The following is a 17733-nucleotide window of genomic DNA, read 5'->3' as shown; positions in this document are numbered from 1 at the left end:
AGTATTAAAATGCGATCGAAAACTCGACCCCGACGCAGCGAACGTCAGAGTTTCGTAAAAAAAACGGGTAGAGCGGGAGTCGAGTCAGAGTGTTGACGTTTTTTGTCAACACAGTACTATCGGTCAAAAAGGTTGCAAAATTAGCAGTGTTATTTTTCGGTGATGGAGCTTTCAGAATTTTTGAAAATTGTCCTCTTTGTCGGATCTCAAAATATGGTAACCCTAGTTTATAGTATACCTCCGCTAAATCCAGGTTCATAATCGAAATATCATTTATAGAGAGGTGGGAACTAGCGGGGACAGCAACGTACAAGAAACGGCAACTGCAACATCATCAATCAGGATCATAGAACCACGTGGTAGACTACTGTCTTGCTATGCCCGCCAGCCTAAACCATCTTCTAAAATATGCAATGCAATATAGGTGAGTATTCCCTTCCCATCATTTGATTTTTTCATTCATTTTTTAAAACACGATAAAATAAAATTACATCATTAATCCCGATACCATGTTCAAATCAGGAAATAGATGATTGACGGCGTCCGGCAATCACCGAGCAAAAACTATTAAGTCAGACCGCCTTCATACACGAGAATACCCATAGTTGCATAAACCATTGGAGCGCAAAGCAACTCTGCTCGAGAGAATATGAACAGCGCTGAAACGCTCGCTCGACCGCGAAGACAGATACAATGAATGCTGCTTCCAGAATATACGACCGGAATATCCAACCTATCTGGGTGGGCCGTTTGCAGAATGTAAAAATTACGCAATGCGTATGTTAGTTACGGATCTTGCAATTCACTGTGGGATATAGGAAGCCTGACACTCACATGAACTATGCAGATAGAATCCTTGAGGTGGTGGCTGTAGCCTAATGATACAATGCGTACAATTTCATCGCCAAAACTATATATGGCATTCTACAAAAGAATGGACCGTCATGGAATACGCCATAATACGAAATTCTTCATTTACCTCGAAATTGATGAAATGAAAATTACAACCCATTTACCTTGCAGTGTCGGTGCGCAAAACTAGCGACAATTTTAAACATTTTTCATGTGAAATGGTAAATCCGTCTTATTCAGTGCTTTTTAAACTTTTTCGACCGCGACCCAAATATGAGTCTTATTGACATCTCGCGACCCAAGCCTCGCTCATCGAAATGATGTATTTCTAAAGTCAGTACACTACGTTTTTGCGGTCATACATGAAATAGAAATGGCGCAGACAACCAGTCGTACGCAACGCAGTTCTAAGAAACGCAGTTCTAAGAAACGCATGTGATGCACGTGATTTCAAATTATGGAGCCAACGGCATTGTTCAGTGCCGACCATATTGACGACCGAGCATATCAATATCGAAGGTTTTGGCTAACCGCAACGACTGTCATTTCGAGCCCAGGTTTTATCGTCGCCAGTTTGACCAGCCTCGTGTTGTTTAAAACTTCATGTCTTCAAGTGCCCTGGAGCGGAAGGGGTCGGCCTCGAAATACCATCTTCTTAAAGTCCCGTAGACTAAAGCGTACCAACGGTCTCCGACAGCGTTGTGCTATACGAGGAAGATACCGTTCTTTCACAATTGCGAATACAGTTATATTCATTTTTTAAAATAAATTATATGTATTGAAAAAATATGGGGTGTGGCATTACGGTCCCGCTGTTTCCCCCTTTACCCTTCCCGAGTATTACCCGCTTAAGTGAGAGCTTTCCAGAGAAGCCAAAGTCAGATAAATCTCATCATAACATCAAACCAATTTGTGTAATACAAAGATCGGCACATTTTCATGATCAATCCATATTGTCGACTGTCGTAACCACTTTTCTGCGTGTCTCGCTGATTGAATATATTACCCAGCACAGTGACATTGGTCTCGGTCATTGACAAACTATCCACAGGAGATCGCGCGAGGCCCGAAGAAATTTCATGTAGACCTAAATGTATACTTCGCGGCCCATACTTTTAGAACCCCTGGTCTAATTGAACGAATGGCAATCGTGGAGAAACGTTTCCGACATTAATTAGCAAAGCGCCAAAGTCACAATTTAACTGTAAATACCAAGATAGACACAACCATAATACTAAATTTTCCTCCTTTGCTTTCTTACAATCTGATCGAATCTTCGCACAGGTTAAAACCAGCAAGTCTGACATATACGGCCTCCTGACCTTACAATTGTGGTTTGCTGCAGCTGAATCTCGTCTACTACGCCATTAATTATTCTATCCGTCTCGCTAAGGCAGCACCAATTACAGAGAAGTGGCCCGAATGGAGCCGACAGGTTTGGGAAATGACTATTTATGCATGATCGATCATATCAAAAAATATCAAGTTCTATCACGCAAAACCAACATCATTATTTCATGGTCAATAGCTGCGACGACGTCAATCTTGCAGCTTTACGCCCAATCGGTTGAAAACTCGGTAGTCGTATGTCGTAAGTCGACATATTTGCTCTATTGGAACTCATGTCTGGTTTAAACGAACAATGGGTCGAATGACCAAGTTCATCATGGTATTACGAGACAAATCTCTCTCAAAATCGGATTGCACAGTATCCTACATCCTTTCCTATAATCACTGACTTTTCGACTGTCAGCTTCTGTTTCCATCGAATACCCAATGATTACCGACATAACTGTTTAGTGTTTATACATCAACACTCTTTCGGTTTCATTGGAAGATCGTGCAACCGGATACATAAGCACATGCCTATGATTCACATGTTGAGTCCTTTATAAACCACAAGACCTTGAAAATCGCTTTGGACACCAACAACAGCAACATGTGTGGTTACGATTTCGCAACAGAGTAACAGTTTGGTTGACAAGCAATATCTACTTAACCATATTGTACGGAACCTGAGCATCGCAGAAGACAGCAAGACAAGTATAGGACCCTTGCAGCAGTTACTGATTTATTCAATTTTCAAATAAGATTAATGATTACACGTTACTTTTAAGCGGCGTTCTTGAGTTGCTGGTAATGCGCAGTGGTGGTCAAACTAGCCAGCCTGGTTTGGACTCAAGTAGAAATAGAAGCAATGCCAGAAATTCCTACTCAATTACAAGTAGAACTGCATGGCAGCTTCCAAGACATGTCAGTACTGCATCAAGTGGATGAAGAAAAGCAAAGGCATGAAAAGTAGACGAGTAAGTATTGTTTCAAAAAGGACTCGCGGCCAGCGAATAATGAATAATGATAATACGAATAGGTACAACTTTCGAAAAGATATTCAGTTACGGTGATACAAGTACTATTTCACCCTGTTCTCATTACTATTTCACTCATAAAAGTGGAGTACCCTTATCCCGAAGGTACTTTCTAGTTTCCGTATTCGAATTGCGCAAGGCAAGTTTTTTTTCTGAGCAACTGTTCAAGTAGAACTGGAAGAAATCAAAAACTATAACCACTTATGCAAGTAGAGAAAGTAGCCAAAACCATACCTGAGTACTCCGAAGAAGTAGAAGCACCTCGTTATACTGACCACCTCTATGGTATTGCGTATAAGAAATACATATTGCAGTTTACAATTACACGTTGCTTTTTCGGTATCCAATGACCATAGCATAGCAGCAATGTTCCCTCTAAGCTGCGCACGTGCGCAAATGCGCAGTGCTGAAACGGTCTCTGCGCACAGAAAATCCGAGCTGCGCACAAAAAATCCGAAGTGATGTTTTTTTAGTCGTTGCGCACTGTTGTCCAATGGACCACTCAGGCGCGCAGACTCGTGAAAAATTAGATGGAACATTGCCAGGGCCAAATAGTGTTATCACTGAAGTCGGAAACCGAGGTACAAGTTCGGCCCGCAAAGGTAAATATTGCGCTCCGTGAAGAAATGAGAATTTACAGTCACGTGCGCTTCACGGAAGATATTTTTTTTAGTATGGTGTCGTACGCGTGAGCGATATAGATATCATTTCAATAGCGCATTATTTTCTGGGAATGGCGAAATAACATGGTTTAAAAAAGTTATAAATAACAATGGGCTAGCTCGAAGTTAATCTGCGATAAACTAACGAATAGTCTTCTCCGCGTGGCATGAACATTGCGTAAGATTTACTCAGGACCGTAACTGCTGCACCCCAAACCCGCCAATTGGAGGCCCGAGCTCGAATGGGGCCCAAAATTATTTCGTTAAATAACATAAATCATGGAGTATTTATTTGGTATTTTAACGAAATTTTTTTTCGCGCTACGCGCGATTTAATATTGTAAGATATCCTCATTATTGGGTAGCCTTTCCCAACAAAAAATGCGCATGATTTATAGAAATGGGTACTTGGGCGTCGGCCATTACCGCACCATGACGCTCCAAAACATATGAAGTTAAAGGCTATGTAACATGTGACTCCGAGAAGTGCGCCGATCATCAGCGAGAAAACCTTGGCCGAAAAAGACTGCCCTTGTGCTGACCGAAAACTTCGATATATATATATACATACATATATGTTCAATTGTCCGTGTTCATAGGTGGTTAAATGGCTGGCGCCGAATATTCCTGTGGCGATGGCGATCCGATTCCAACAACAGGACAAATGTCACATCGAGGGAACATTATTTTCCAGTAAAGAAGTACCAATTTGAAATCGTTTACGTCTTTTAGTTTACCACGTTTGGGCGATTTCAATATCTTTTGACATAGCAGATAGAAGGTCACGAAATAGCATCATATAACGAAGTCATTATACCCACGGGTACGCCCGAAGATCTTTTATTATTTTTTAGAGGCCCTGTCTATTCCAACACACCTCACTCGATCAGCTCTACCGGTAAATCTGATTATGTGAGCAGGTAGAGGATAAAAATTATGCAATTCCCGATCATATTGACCTATGCAATCATTAATTATATAATTTTTTCGCGCTTCGCGCGTTCAGGCGACAACAAACACTAAACGGGTACCCAATTTAGATAACAAGCACCGAAAAAAAGGCCATAGCTCGAGGGGGGTCTTGGGGGTGGAGTCCCCCAGAAGTGAGTTTTATCATCCTATGGGAGGGTGGTTGCGCACAGTTGTCCAAGGGCCTGCGCAGTGAGTTGGCGTGTTTGCGCAGACTCGTGAAAAATTCGAGGGAACATTGCACAGCAGCCTATAGGTATTGCATTACTAAAATGCACTGAAAAATTACGTTATGGGCTTTGCGGGCCGAAGCTGCGGGATTCATCAGAGCACGACGACCGCACATATATATCCAGCTTTGTCGATTTAGTGTCGAGTATACGTGTGTAACGAGTATTGCGGCGTAAACGCGGACAAAATGCGTATACGTAAGCTTACAACGGGCACATATCTCGAATACTAACATGCAGGGTAAAGAGATACTCTGACTATCACTACTTGCGTATGTTTCCTTTTTGTGTTGACTTTACTTCTCCATCGTCCAAGCAGATGTAGACCAGGGGTTCTCGACCTTTTCGACCACGCGGGCCGGTTAAACTTGCAACTTCATTCAATACTGCATTTCCGATACTATTAATACATGCTTCTGTTGAAATATAACTTCTCAGATGTCTTCATGATTCATTCAATTTCGGAAGCTACGAAGTGATTTCAGGTTATTTGAATGTTATTTTCGCAAAACTCGGTAGTACACTTTTATCGCAATTCCGTACCAGTAGTTCTTAAAAATTGTGGTTCGCTCATCATAGTGCAGTGGTACAGTCACTATTATGGTACGCGGTAAACGACGTAGTAGTTGTCTGATAGTGTGGAGAAAATGCATATTTTTAAGTGAAAGTACAGTTTTACAAATCGTTGACGTACCTTTTCCTAGAGTAAGAAATGTCTTCGCGGATAATTAAATACTTTATGAGTCGGGATACCTAATCGGTTGGAACTAAATAAGTGAAAGTTAAGTTACCTAGTTTGATCTCCTCGACATGTGATCCGGATAAGAGGTGGGTGGGCCGTCCTAAAAGTCGGCAGATACGAGTCATAATAAAGAATATCGCCCTGATGCAAATGGCCATTGCAGTCAAAAACACCATGAATACGATTAAAAAAAACAACTCCGCCTAGATCAGCTTGTAGAGAAGAAAAAATGCAACCATCACGTTAAATTTTGCCTTGTTAGTGTGTGTTATTTATAAATGATCAGCGCGGACCCGATCGTGGGCCGCATTTCTTTCGAAATTTCCGGGCCGACTTATTTGCTAGTCCTGTCATGTTAGTAATCCTATATGCATTGGGAGCCAAGATAATTTTTCTTATAAATTACTGCTGCGCAACAAAACCATAGAACCTCGAGGTGGTACGCGCTACTAAAAAATTTGAAAACCACTGCACTCGAGTGACTAGTGGTACGCGAGAGCTTTTCAAAGAGTAACGCGACGAGTTCGGCGGTTTTCAATTGTCGTTAATCTGCAATTACCTGTCTTTTATAGCAGCTAAAACCACTGATAAAATATACAGAGTGAGCATTAGTTCCTTAGGTTAGCAGTAAACTATATTGTGTACGTGATCGGCTCCTGTAATATTGCGCATCGTGACGAAATGCGGATTGCTAGAAGCGTCATGGGTAGTTTTTGTGTACTGTTGATTATTATACTTCTTGTTTCAATGTTTTTCTCGTGGCCGTTCGTTTCTACCGTCATAGTTCACATCTGTGATGAGTAGGGAGATTTTTTTTACCTAAAAAACGGAGGATTGTGACCAAAAAATCAGAATTTTGACATTTTTGGACCTTAAAAAACTTAATTATGATAACTTTCGACCTAAGGTATGCAAATTAGGTGTTTCCCACATAATGTTAGAATTGTACTACTTATCTTCATTTATGGTTCGAACTGTTCGTCCTTACGAAGTAGTTTGGCCTGAAAAAAACTTTTTTGACTCAAAAACTGACATTTTTTTCATGAAAACACTTTATTTTAACGAAATCTGACACTACGAAGAATTCCAGTACTTACATCCCGTATATGGTAGACATAATTGAAATTTGCTGTAGTACAACAAAAGACACTGTCCTGCATTCTAGGGTAGAAAGGTCTGTCCTTATTTAGTAGCTTGCCAAGAATAGAGAAATTACGTTGAACAGTAGCGGTTGTCGGCTGACAATACTGAAGTTGTGCGTGCGTACATTACGGTGACACGCCCTGTTGCTTCATTCTGACAATGGTGTCTAGCCTACATCACAATTTTTCACAAAGCGCTTCTTGATATAAGAACCATGCAATGCCCACGCAATCTTGCTTGAGTTAGGATATTGCAGTACGTTGAATATAACATCATGGCAACCTATTTGTTCCATTCGAATGTTTATGATGCACAAGGAGCAGACAATGGGCCGTTTGCAACGGTAGGCCAATAAATTTGGCTACAAACTGTAGAACAGGGGTTCTCAACTTCCCATGTATAAGGGGCCGCATTTTACCAGCAAAAGACGCTGCGGGCCGCAAAACATTTTTGCCATGCATTTGTGAGCTTCTATCGAATTTAGGCTACTGGAGCCTAGGCTACTTATTAGTCGTATACGGGCGCCTAGTCCATTTTTTATGCATTCTAAAGCATTAATGGACAGCGTTCGTAAGTCTGCAATGGCTGTTTTGTGGGAATATTTATCTTCCAGCGTCGGAAGTAAATCATTTCACGGAGCGTGCATTGCATTCATTGCCAAGTCAGGATATGCACCTTGAAACCTTTCCACCATAGAACGGAATGCGCTGTTTCCATGCGTGAGCGAGCAAGTATAAAATCATGGTCACTTTTTCGGAGGCCGTTATCACTTAGAGCTCCCAGCGATATGAGAAGAAGTCTGTCGTTTCGGGATCATTTCTGAACAAACCAATTAACCCATGTCATTTCCTTCCATGGCTGGAGCCTTCCACCAATAGTTACAAAAGTCAACTTTGTCAAGTTGATGTTTTTCGCTGGCCACCTCCCCACGTTTGCCTTACCAGCATTTGTTCTGCAAATATGTCCATTCTGATAAAATGCACGAAGAAAATTAGCTATGCAATGTCTGTAAAGTCGGTGGATTCGTCCAATGCTAGGCTAAAGTAGTATACGCGGCAACGTGTTTCAGAACATGCGATAAAAGGTCGACTGGCTACTCTTCTGGTCACAGTTGAATCGGACAACTTTAGCTTCGCAATTTGTTAGGTGATGTCCCGAAAACAGCGAACATTCGCACAGTATGTTAAAGTATTATTGAATTCACTCCTTCTCTAGCAGATTTCTTGGGTTTAGCGATATTCCAATGCCTCTGTAACAGTTCCTCGAACTATGGATTGCTGAGCTTGACACCTAGGCAGCAATGTTTTTTTCAAGATCGCAGGCTATATGTAACCTAAAAGAAACTTTCGTGGTATCGTTTTAAGCTTCTACGCTTCGTTGCAAAAACTGTTCTTCGACAAATATGACAGATATAGGTTTTCCATTTATATATCAGAAAGCAAATTCATTGTTCCACGCAGAGTTGCAAACCCAGTTTTCGCCGTTCCTTGGTCCTGCTTCTGTTCAAACCATTCGCGGTGAGTGAAGCACTCTTTTAAAGTATACTAAAGAGCGGTATTATCGTAACCCAGAGTCCAGACCAATGCTCCCTCTAAGCTGCGCGCGTGCGCGGCCGCACACGGCTGACAAAGTCGCCACACACAGAAAAATCTGAGCTGCGCACAAAATAGCCGAAGTGATGACCTGTCTTTCAGTCCTTACGCACTATTGTGCAAGGGACCGCGAGGTGAGTTGGTGAGTGCGACGGTGCGATAAGGGAGCTAAGTAGCTAAATTAATATGCAACAATGCTGTGCCATTAGTAATTGCGTTCATAATGAAAGAGGCCGTGGGCCGCAAAATGAACCTCTGCGGGCCGCGGGTTGAGAACCCCTGCTGTAGAATGTCAAATGATAGGTTCACCGACAGTGCAGAATCTAAGATACAAACGAAATGCAGGTTGTAAAAAATTTTTGACTTTGTAAAAATTTTGACTTTTTCAGACTTGACGCTACAATTTTGACCTGATTTTGACTTTTTTTGACATGTTATAAAAATGCTCTAGTGATGAGCATCATAAGGATTCGCTTATGATTCGAAGTCAATTTTATGTCTATCGGATCGCACACGGATTCTATTTCAAACTTTGTTTCGAATATTTTCGGATAGTAGTAGCTTTTTTTGCAGTTAGAGTGGTATACAGCTTTAGAAAACCTTGCTATGACGGGTCTTTTGAGTTCAGGACGTCATTTTCATACCGCACACTGGCTTGAAATCATCACAAATACATAATACTGAAACACTGTTTTAGAGGATTCACCATGTAACCGTAAAAGTCAATCACAGATGAATTACAAATATTATCGGGTTTGATAAGACGAAACACACGTTGCAAAGATTTAGATTATTCAAAACAAAATACAACACTAATCATTTAATCAAGTTGAAGAAAGGGTTGTTTTTTGGTATCAAGAAATCATGACCCAGGCCATAGATGACTTCTATGGCGAATGTTATTGCGACAGAATAGGAGAGAGTCAGCAGATGCAGTCGACAGTCGCCATATGCCAAGGTCTGTGTTACGTTTTATGCCTTTGTTAGGACAGTAAGACATACGCTACGAACTTCAAATACGAATTCATTGTCAACAGAGTCAACCACGAAATCACGAACACAGGAGAGTGCGCTGTGATTAAGCTACTTTGTCAGAGATCAGTTGGACACGAGTCTGGCACATCAGGAAACATGAGGTATAACTACGAAAGCAAGCCACAGAAGAAAATTATAGTAATAACTAGTACTACACAAATCAGCGTCAAAGGTTACCAGCATAAATGCACGAACGCAACAGTTTTTCCTCCTAAGTTTAAAACATCTTCAGTACAACAATAGACAGTAAGCATTATCTTGCACTGTAAAATATAATTGCGCCTCCCTAGTATTACCATCCGAGAATTTCCGTCCTCCGGAAATCATTGCATTGCGAAATTCTGGATTATCGCCGCCATACAGGGATAGAAATATGGCATATCTTTGTGGGAATGGATATTCGGAACTTTAGTTCATATCAAATGGAAGGCGCGGATTTTAAAGACACGACCGTGATTTTAAAGAAATGCAGATGCAGAATACGCTTTGAAATATTAAAAGTCAACCCAATTTTTACATAAATAGTATGGTGTTATTTTCAATAAAAGTCATTTTGTTGCTGTTTATCACTAGCCTACAGTTATTTGCCCAAGACAGATCATTTGCACAGGACAGATGACGATTGCACGAGCTAAATTTGAACTGAAAATTTGGGGGGTCCGCGGGGGTCTATGACTGTCGAAAAGGGGTCCGCGAAGACAAAAAGGTTGAGAACCACTGGCCTAGATAAACTGCCAACACTTATGTATTTCTGGAATCGACCTCGGTCGGATTAGAATCCACTGTCTCGCCACTGCGTGGTCATGCCTGGAACTTCTGCGCCTTTGATTAGATATGAACGAGTTTTTTATTTTCATTTCCACAAAGACAAGTGGTGATGAATGTGGTAATAACGCGCAACGCTCCTCACGATACATTTGAGTAAGATTGGAACAAATATGATAACAAAATTAAAAACAAGATTTTTAATGAACATATAACGTCCAGTCTGGTCATTTTTATTTAGTAGCTCATCTTGAATTTATTATGGAATAGTGGCGTGTATATCATCGGAGAAAATGGATGTCTGCTAATATTTCGAAGTCATCGTGATTGACCTTTTTACTTCAACTTCTTATTTTTCCACAATCCTCAACAAAACATCTCTAAACAGCAATATGTTTGTATCGGTAGGCTATTGGCAATTAAGCAATTAAAATGAGTTCACATAGTAGGATATTTCATCTCTGACGGCCAGTCTGTTGATGTGAGTCCTGGAGTTTTACCCGTAATTAAGAGAAACTTCCTCATGATTTGCCTAATTTAAATAAATACAAATTAGGTTATCAACCACTTTTCGCGGACCCCTTAAAAATGCTTCGCGGACCCCCATGGATCCGCGGACCCCCGGTTGAGAACCACTGCTCTACGACACGAACGAAATGCAGTGTGCAAAAAAATCGTGACTTCGTTAACAATTTCGACAATTTTTCGACCTAAATATTACAATTTTGACAAAATTTTGACCTTTTTGACATGTCAAAAATAATCGCCCTTCTGATAATATATAATAATGGTTAATGGTGTCCATAATATTTTTCTGTTATAGGCCCACGTGACTAATGCAACGTAAGTTTTTAATCGCAATAGTTTACGAGGAGTAATCACGAAACAGTACCGTACAGGAGCAAAACCGATACAATTTTCTGCCATGCGAAAAGCGTCATGAATACAAGGGCGGGGAGTTGCGAACTTTTATCCTGAAGAATGAATAAATCGAGATCGCGGAATTTCAAAGAATCCCGCGATGATGAATTGACGCTCTTATCTCCATTGTTTGCAGAGGTAAGTTGCGATTTACTGTATGGTTCTTTTATGCAGAGAAGGGTTTAGCGAATGAGATATAACACAGCAGATTTATAGGTTAGAATGCAACCAATATAAGTGCAAAACGTTTGTCGAGAGAAGTTCATGTATGTATGTATATTGTATTGATGAACCATCTCTATAGTGGGAGAGCGACGTGTCCATCTATACTTGCATGTACGTACGTACAGTGCATTGTTTATGAATATTATCAAGAGGGAATACAAGGCTTAGGTATATATGGATACGCGGCTACATGCATTTAGCATGAAAATAGAACCAATATGAGATACTGTGTTCATGATTCAAGCGGCGCTATAGACTATAATATAAGTGAAGTATAGTATTGGTTATGGATGGTGGCATGAACTTAGGTACGCATTCTCGCGAACGAGACTCGTGAGCTTCGACACTGTTATCTGAATTTCAAGTTCGCTCTATACTCGTTATTGCTTAATGCTTATATCAGCACAGAGAAAACAATTTATCATAAGAATAAATTCTCTTCAGGCCCCATGTCCACATTGCCAATTTAAAACTTACAGAATGAGAATGTTAGCTGATAGATACATCACAGCATTTTTCCAATACAGCATTGTACCACGGTGCACTATATCATAGGTAGCCTATAAGTGGAAGTACGACGTCCGAGAAATAGGGCATAACCCTCGTCGCAAACCTATGCTTGAGGACATAATGGATCTGTGCCCCACTAACAAAACCGTTGAATATACCGTGTTATTTATCTAGTGTTGCCTAGGGGTTTCGGATTCAGTGTATCTGGCATGAGACTTGGTGGCCTTACGTTCGTGTTCACGACTAACTTTTCACAAGTTTGCGTTGACGCGAACCAGATAATGTCTTACCTACATATCATTAAACATAGTTGTATTCGAAATGGAGCTGGTAATTAACTTTCACTTTCCGTATTGATTAGTTGATTACTCGGCAGGCAATGTATACGGATCATGTCAAGCATAATGGGAAACAACGTAGTAATTAAGTCACATATATGTTAAAATCTTAGTGGAGCCTGGGAATTTGGCCTGCAATGATCGGATCTGTGCAATAGGTATATTTGGCGCTAATTCATCATAGGAAAAGAAGGGCCTCTTATGCCATATTATATTTTCTGTGTATTCAAGTCTCTCCGTTTATCATCGTAGCCCAGTATACCCGCTTTGGTAATATTACGTAAGGTACCGGCTGGGAATATTGGAGTAATTCCAAAAATCTTTGTGACAATCTTAATGACAAGTGAGCAGACAGTGGAGACTGCCAGTTACCTATGGCGGTCGATTTTTAAATTATTGCTTCTGTTCATTCGAGTTCGTATCAATTATTATTTAAATACCAATTAAAAAAATTCAGAAACATGTCTGGAATAAATATACGGATGAAATTAAAGTTTTTACAGACCTCATGATTTTCCAATTAGTCCAAAATGCTCCCGACGCCCACAGCTGAATAACGACTGGTATAAGTAGAGAAGCTTTTGATACTTGCTTGCTAAAACGTATTAGATCTGACAGAGGCGCAAGATCTTGTGTGAGTTCACGTACAGTATGACGTATCGGAAACGAGCAATGTGTTTGATGGTAAAATTTTACTGCGGCAGGGTTAATCGAGAAGAGTATCGTCAACATATATGTAAACGAGATGTACATCATTGGCGCAAATTATTATTGCTGAAAATGTCAGTCAATAATACGGACTCTGATTATCCTCGGTATGCATACCGTGACTGCGAAATTGGCGATTATTTCAGCAGCAGTCAAACATCAGCATCCTCGTCACTTATCAATACCCCGGGAGGAAACTTTTCAGATTATGCTCGACAGGGGAATGAAAAATCCACATATGGATCGAACAGTTGGCTATCAAACTCACTGCTCGCAACAGAACATTTCGGCCATCGTCCAGGACACGGCAATCTCGTCTCGTCAAATCTAGATTTGCAAGACAGAATCGGGTCGAATCCATGTTGCTTGCCACAAGTAGAAACAAATCAAGAGATCTCCAATAAAAAGCACACAGAATTCACACCGACACCGAACTATAATACGATGAGGAATTCGTCACAAGAACATTCTCTTCAAGTTTCTGAAATTCGAGATGGCAGCAATCCAGGCTCGACAATCAACAGTTTTCCATGGATGAATATGACGGCAGGGAAAGATACCGCTATCTACCCTTGGATGAGAAGGATTCATACCAAACCAAGTTCGTATCATGTTTAGGCCGTTCAAAAATAACTTTTTTTCCCGGATTCCAGCCATTCACTGACCAAATTGTCAGGTTACCCTAAAAAACGCAGCACACCAAATTTGGTTCAATTCTGACAAGTATAGGACTCCGCAGATCCAATTAATTAATTTATTAGGGAAAATTAAAAAAAAAATTCAAAATATTTTGCCAACCCCATCAAATTGTTGAGCTGTCTTCAAAGACGATGCAAAACAAATTTGACTCAATTCCGACCAGTAGAAGCGGAGTTACGTGAATTTTCGATGATAATTCTCAGATTATCCACCGATCAAGAACACTCTGTTGATCCGCAGTTCATTTTGTGCGTCAGATGTGTGGTTATAGGCGTGCATTGTGGTCGATTTTTGTATTTGTGACTCATCGAAAATTTGGGGTTCCGTGAAGGCTTGCATATTATTATAGTAAGTAAGTAAGTATAGTATTCCGCAGGTTTGCGAAGGCTAAGAACCACTATTATAGACATCGATGCGTCACGTAATTTCTGTTCTGGTTATAACATTGGTACACGAAGAGACGTTGTTAACTCTTAACTAAGGCAAGTTTTGTTGCAGTCAAATCCGCGGAAATTTTTTCACAAAAGTTACAGTAAAAAGTTGCATTTAATTTTCACAAAAGTTGCACTAAAAATACGTTTAATTTTCACAAAAGTTGCATCAAGTAGTTGCATTTATGGACAAGTTCCTTGAAATTATTAGGGTAGGAGATAATCCAATCGTTCTGTATTCAAGGCACTGTAGCAAAACTTGATGTTGGCCACTTCAATAAAATCAATAGCCTTATAAAATTGACCCAGTAAAAGTATAATTTTCGGCGGTCTAGCCTGGATGTACGCATGGCCTACTAGGCCAGGATGTACGTCAAACCAGAAAGGATCTCAAATTTAAATGGCAGTGAATTAATCAAGCGATCTATTTACATATAGGGCCAAATATATACAGTAAAAAGTTAGTTGCATAAAAAATCGCAAAAGTTGCACGAAGTTGCATAAAAAAATGAAGAAAATTTGCAAAACGTTGCAATATAAGATTCCCCAAACAGCTTAAAATACCATACTACGTAACTTATGAGTATTTAGGAAGCTGCCGGAAATTGTAAAGAAAAGTTGCAAAAGTTGCAAAAACTTGCCCTTCCCATGACACTTTGATGTCAAATTCTGTGATGTCACAATGGCACTGAGAAATCACTTCATTGCGAAATCGTTTTCGTATTTTCTGCGCCGCAAACATCTTCTTTGTCTTATACGCTACTGTCGATATCGTTTCGCACAGGTCAACTGGCACCTATCACTCACATTGGGAGCCATCAATCAAATCACTTTGCCCACAATGTGGTTACTTTAAGAACCTTCTTTGCGGTTCAGAATTTTGATATGCATTTTATAACGAGAAAATATTAAAACCCGAAGGTTATGTGCAATCTAGTTAATCTCGACTTGTAAAATTCACATTCACTTTCACGCTCACGTTCGCTTTACTGCTAGCGAAGGAATTATCTAAAACATAATTGCTCCTTACGAAATTCAAACAAGTGTCAAATTTCTGACAGTATATCAATTTTCGCGCTCATTTTAACGATTATATTGACTTGTTAAATGTATCTTTACTGCATATAGCGTGCAATGTCCCATTCTCGTTTACTGTAGAGGACATTGCCGTGTAGTCTATGTAAAATTTAAACGTCTGTACACAATTGACCTACCGACATTATAATGATTTCACATACCTATAGTCGATTTTATGAAATATATTCACCATGACATGATACTGCCTCGATCTCGTAAACTTTTTTTCCTAGCATGCTGTAGAACAGATCATTTATAAAAGATACATTATAACTTATGTTGAACTTTATTTAAACTTAGACACTTTTCCAAGTTGAAAGCAGCTTGTTGTTATATGACTTTACTCGCTCAGATAACGATAAAGGTGTTACTTTTTAAAATCAATATCAGGAATTCCTTAACGATGTCAGCGTTTAGCGTCAACGATGGTGAAAAATCACCTGACGGGGCGATTATAATCAATTCACGTCTGCAGTGAAAGGCGAGGATTATTCGTTATCGGTGTTTAAAAATCACACGTAACTCGACTGCGAGTCCACCCCACTCTTGACCCAAAGTTACCCCGATTGAAGTATCAAAAGTTGATTCCACTATAAATGAATATAATATTGGACATAATTAAGTGTTGATGCTCACGCCAGTAGTAGGGTTTGATCAAATATACGCAGGCCCTCAGGCTATTTAGAATGTAAACTCTCTCATAATATAATTTGCGGTGGACTATGCCCGGTTTATGCAGTAGGTTATAGGCTCGATTCCCACTTATTCTGTTATGTGTATTTTCCTGGATATTCTATTATGTATATTTGTATTAGTGAAATGCGACTTGATAATATTAGTGCGTTAACTTTCGAGAAATAATTTTTGTATATTTCGGACTATGTATGTTCGCGAAGACTGTAATTAGCGAGTCTAATGAATATAACGACAGACAACAAGTTAGTTGAACGAACACCTTCGCCGCAGGTACGCGATCACCGACGTTATAATGATAGGGACAAATTAGCCGCATGAAAGCGAGTCTAATGAATATAACGACAGACAACAAGTTAGTTGAAAAGTAAAACTAATCGTGACCGGGGAAATTAGAGTCGCTGCACCATTTTACAGGCAGTCTCACACACTTTGCTGCATCTGAGCTTCGTACTAATACATGCATAATTTTGGCATGACGAGAATACGGGTAATACGGTCAATTAACGCCGGAGGCGAGTCATTTAAACCTTGTTGCTAGATAATACCGCTTTCGGCTACAAAAAAGTTGCCCTGCAAGAAAAAATAGAAGCCCTATGCAAAAGTCGATATTGCTTTGTGATGATTTTGATGTTGTTCCATACCGATTGGGAAGATAGCACACCTAATTTCGTAACTAACTACAAAATCTCTAGTAACGTAGTAAGACGCATAATGGAATTTACGCAAAATCGGTATTGCTATGCGATAATTTTGATCACTATGTTTTGATAATGACTTGCTTCCGAGAAATAAATAACATTCATTATACGTTAGATGATACTTTTCCTTGATATTCTATCATGTGTATTTAGGACTAATGCGACATCACTATGTTTACGACAGGTCTGATTTGAACACACACTAATTTTGCGTATCACACCACAAACTGCGCAAGCCTTCAAAGTTGATAAGTAAACAAGTATTTGCACTCCATCAGAATACTAAAGTAGCTTTTCGCGTAGATATACCTAATACTAATGTGTTTATGATTTCAGATTGCTTCAACTTCATGAAATTTTCAGTATTAAACAGAAATATAGACCTAGATTACTAACTTTTATTCGTAAATAGCTACTTCTACCTTAATTTGATGGATTTATCTGAGATCATTGCTTTACTTAATCTCTCCAAGATGTGCATTATACATGTACGTCACCATCGAGACCCTCTGGCTATAACTATCTGGCAGTATAATTGCAGCAAATACTCGGGCACTAATTTTAAAGTAGCGTAGGTATCTAAATGAGCTCTGAGTCGCTGTTATTTTGAATCTGACCATGGAGTCAACACCACTATTACCTTCGCTCACTGATGAAAAAGATGAAAGTTATTAAAGAAAGCAGATTTGTATGAAAACTCGTTAAATAGAAGTAAAAGTAGCCTAGAAACATAACAACTTACTGAAAAATCGAACATAACCACTTACTCACTTTGAAATCTCAACTTGTACTTGTATTCGTACTTTACCTTTACACGTCGTCTTTGTATAATAAATACTAATTATATTAAAAATAAATAAAAAGCACGAAAAATTACATTTTATCCCGGAACGTAGCAAAAAAAAAAAAAATCGTATAAACTTTGTAAAGTAGATAGAAAACTACACCATTCCGATGCAGTGAAGACTCTTACACTCAGGATTTTGTGCAGTACATACTAATTTTACATTGCGGAGTATTCCATAAACGTTTATCCAGTGATCCTCCTTCTATTTTCAATCACGATCCGTTTAT

The 17733-nt window shown here is 39.5% G+C and overlaps 1 protein-coding gene across 1 annotated transcript in view; it reads left to right on the top strand.

Moving 5' to 3' along the window:
* Positions 1-11452: 11452 nt before the first annotated feature.
* Positions 11453-17733, top strand: part of LOC145456141 (uncharacterized) — a 24192-nt gene continuing 17911 nt past the window's right edge. The window contains exon 1 of the mRNA XM_080334206.1: positions 11453-13659. Coding sequence (XP_080190332.1) covers positions 13002-13659 — 658 coding nt within the window. The 5' untranslated portion in view covers positions 11453-13001. The remainder of the gene's footprint in view (positions 13660-17733) is intronic.

This window comes from Botryllus schlosseri, chromosome 2 (assembly GCF_051294905.1).
Source record: "Botryllus schlosseri isolate E-star chromosome 2, Bs_hap1, whole genome shotgun sequence".
Taxonomy (NCBI): Eukaryota; Metazoa; Chordata; class Ascidiacea; order Stolidobranchia; family Styelidae; genus Botryllus; species Botryllus schlosseri.
This window is presented reverse-complemented; position numbering and strand designations above follow the sequence as displayed.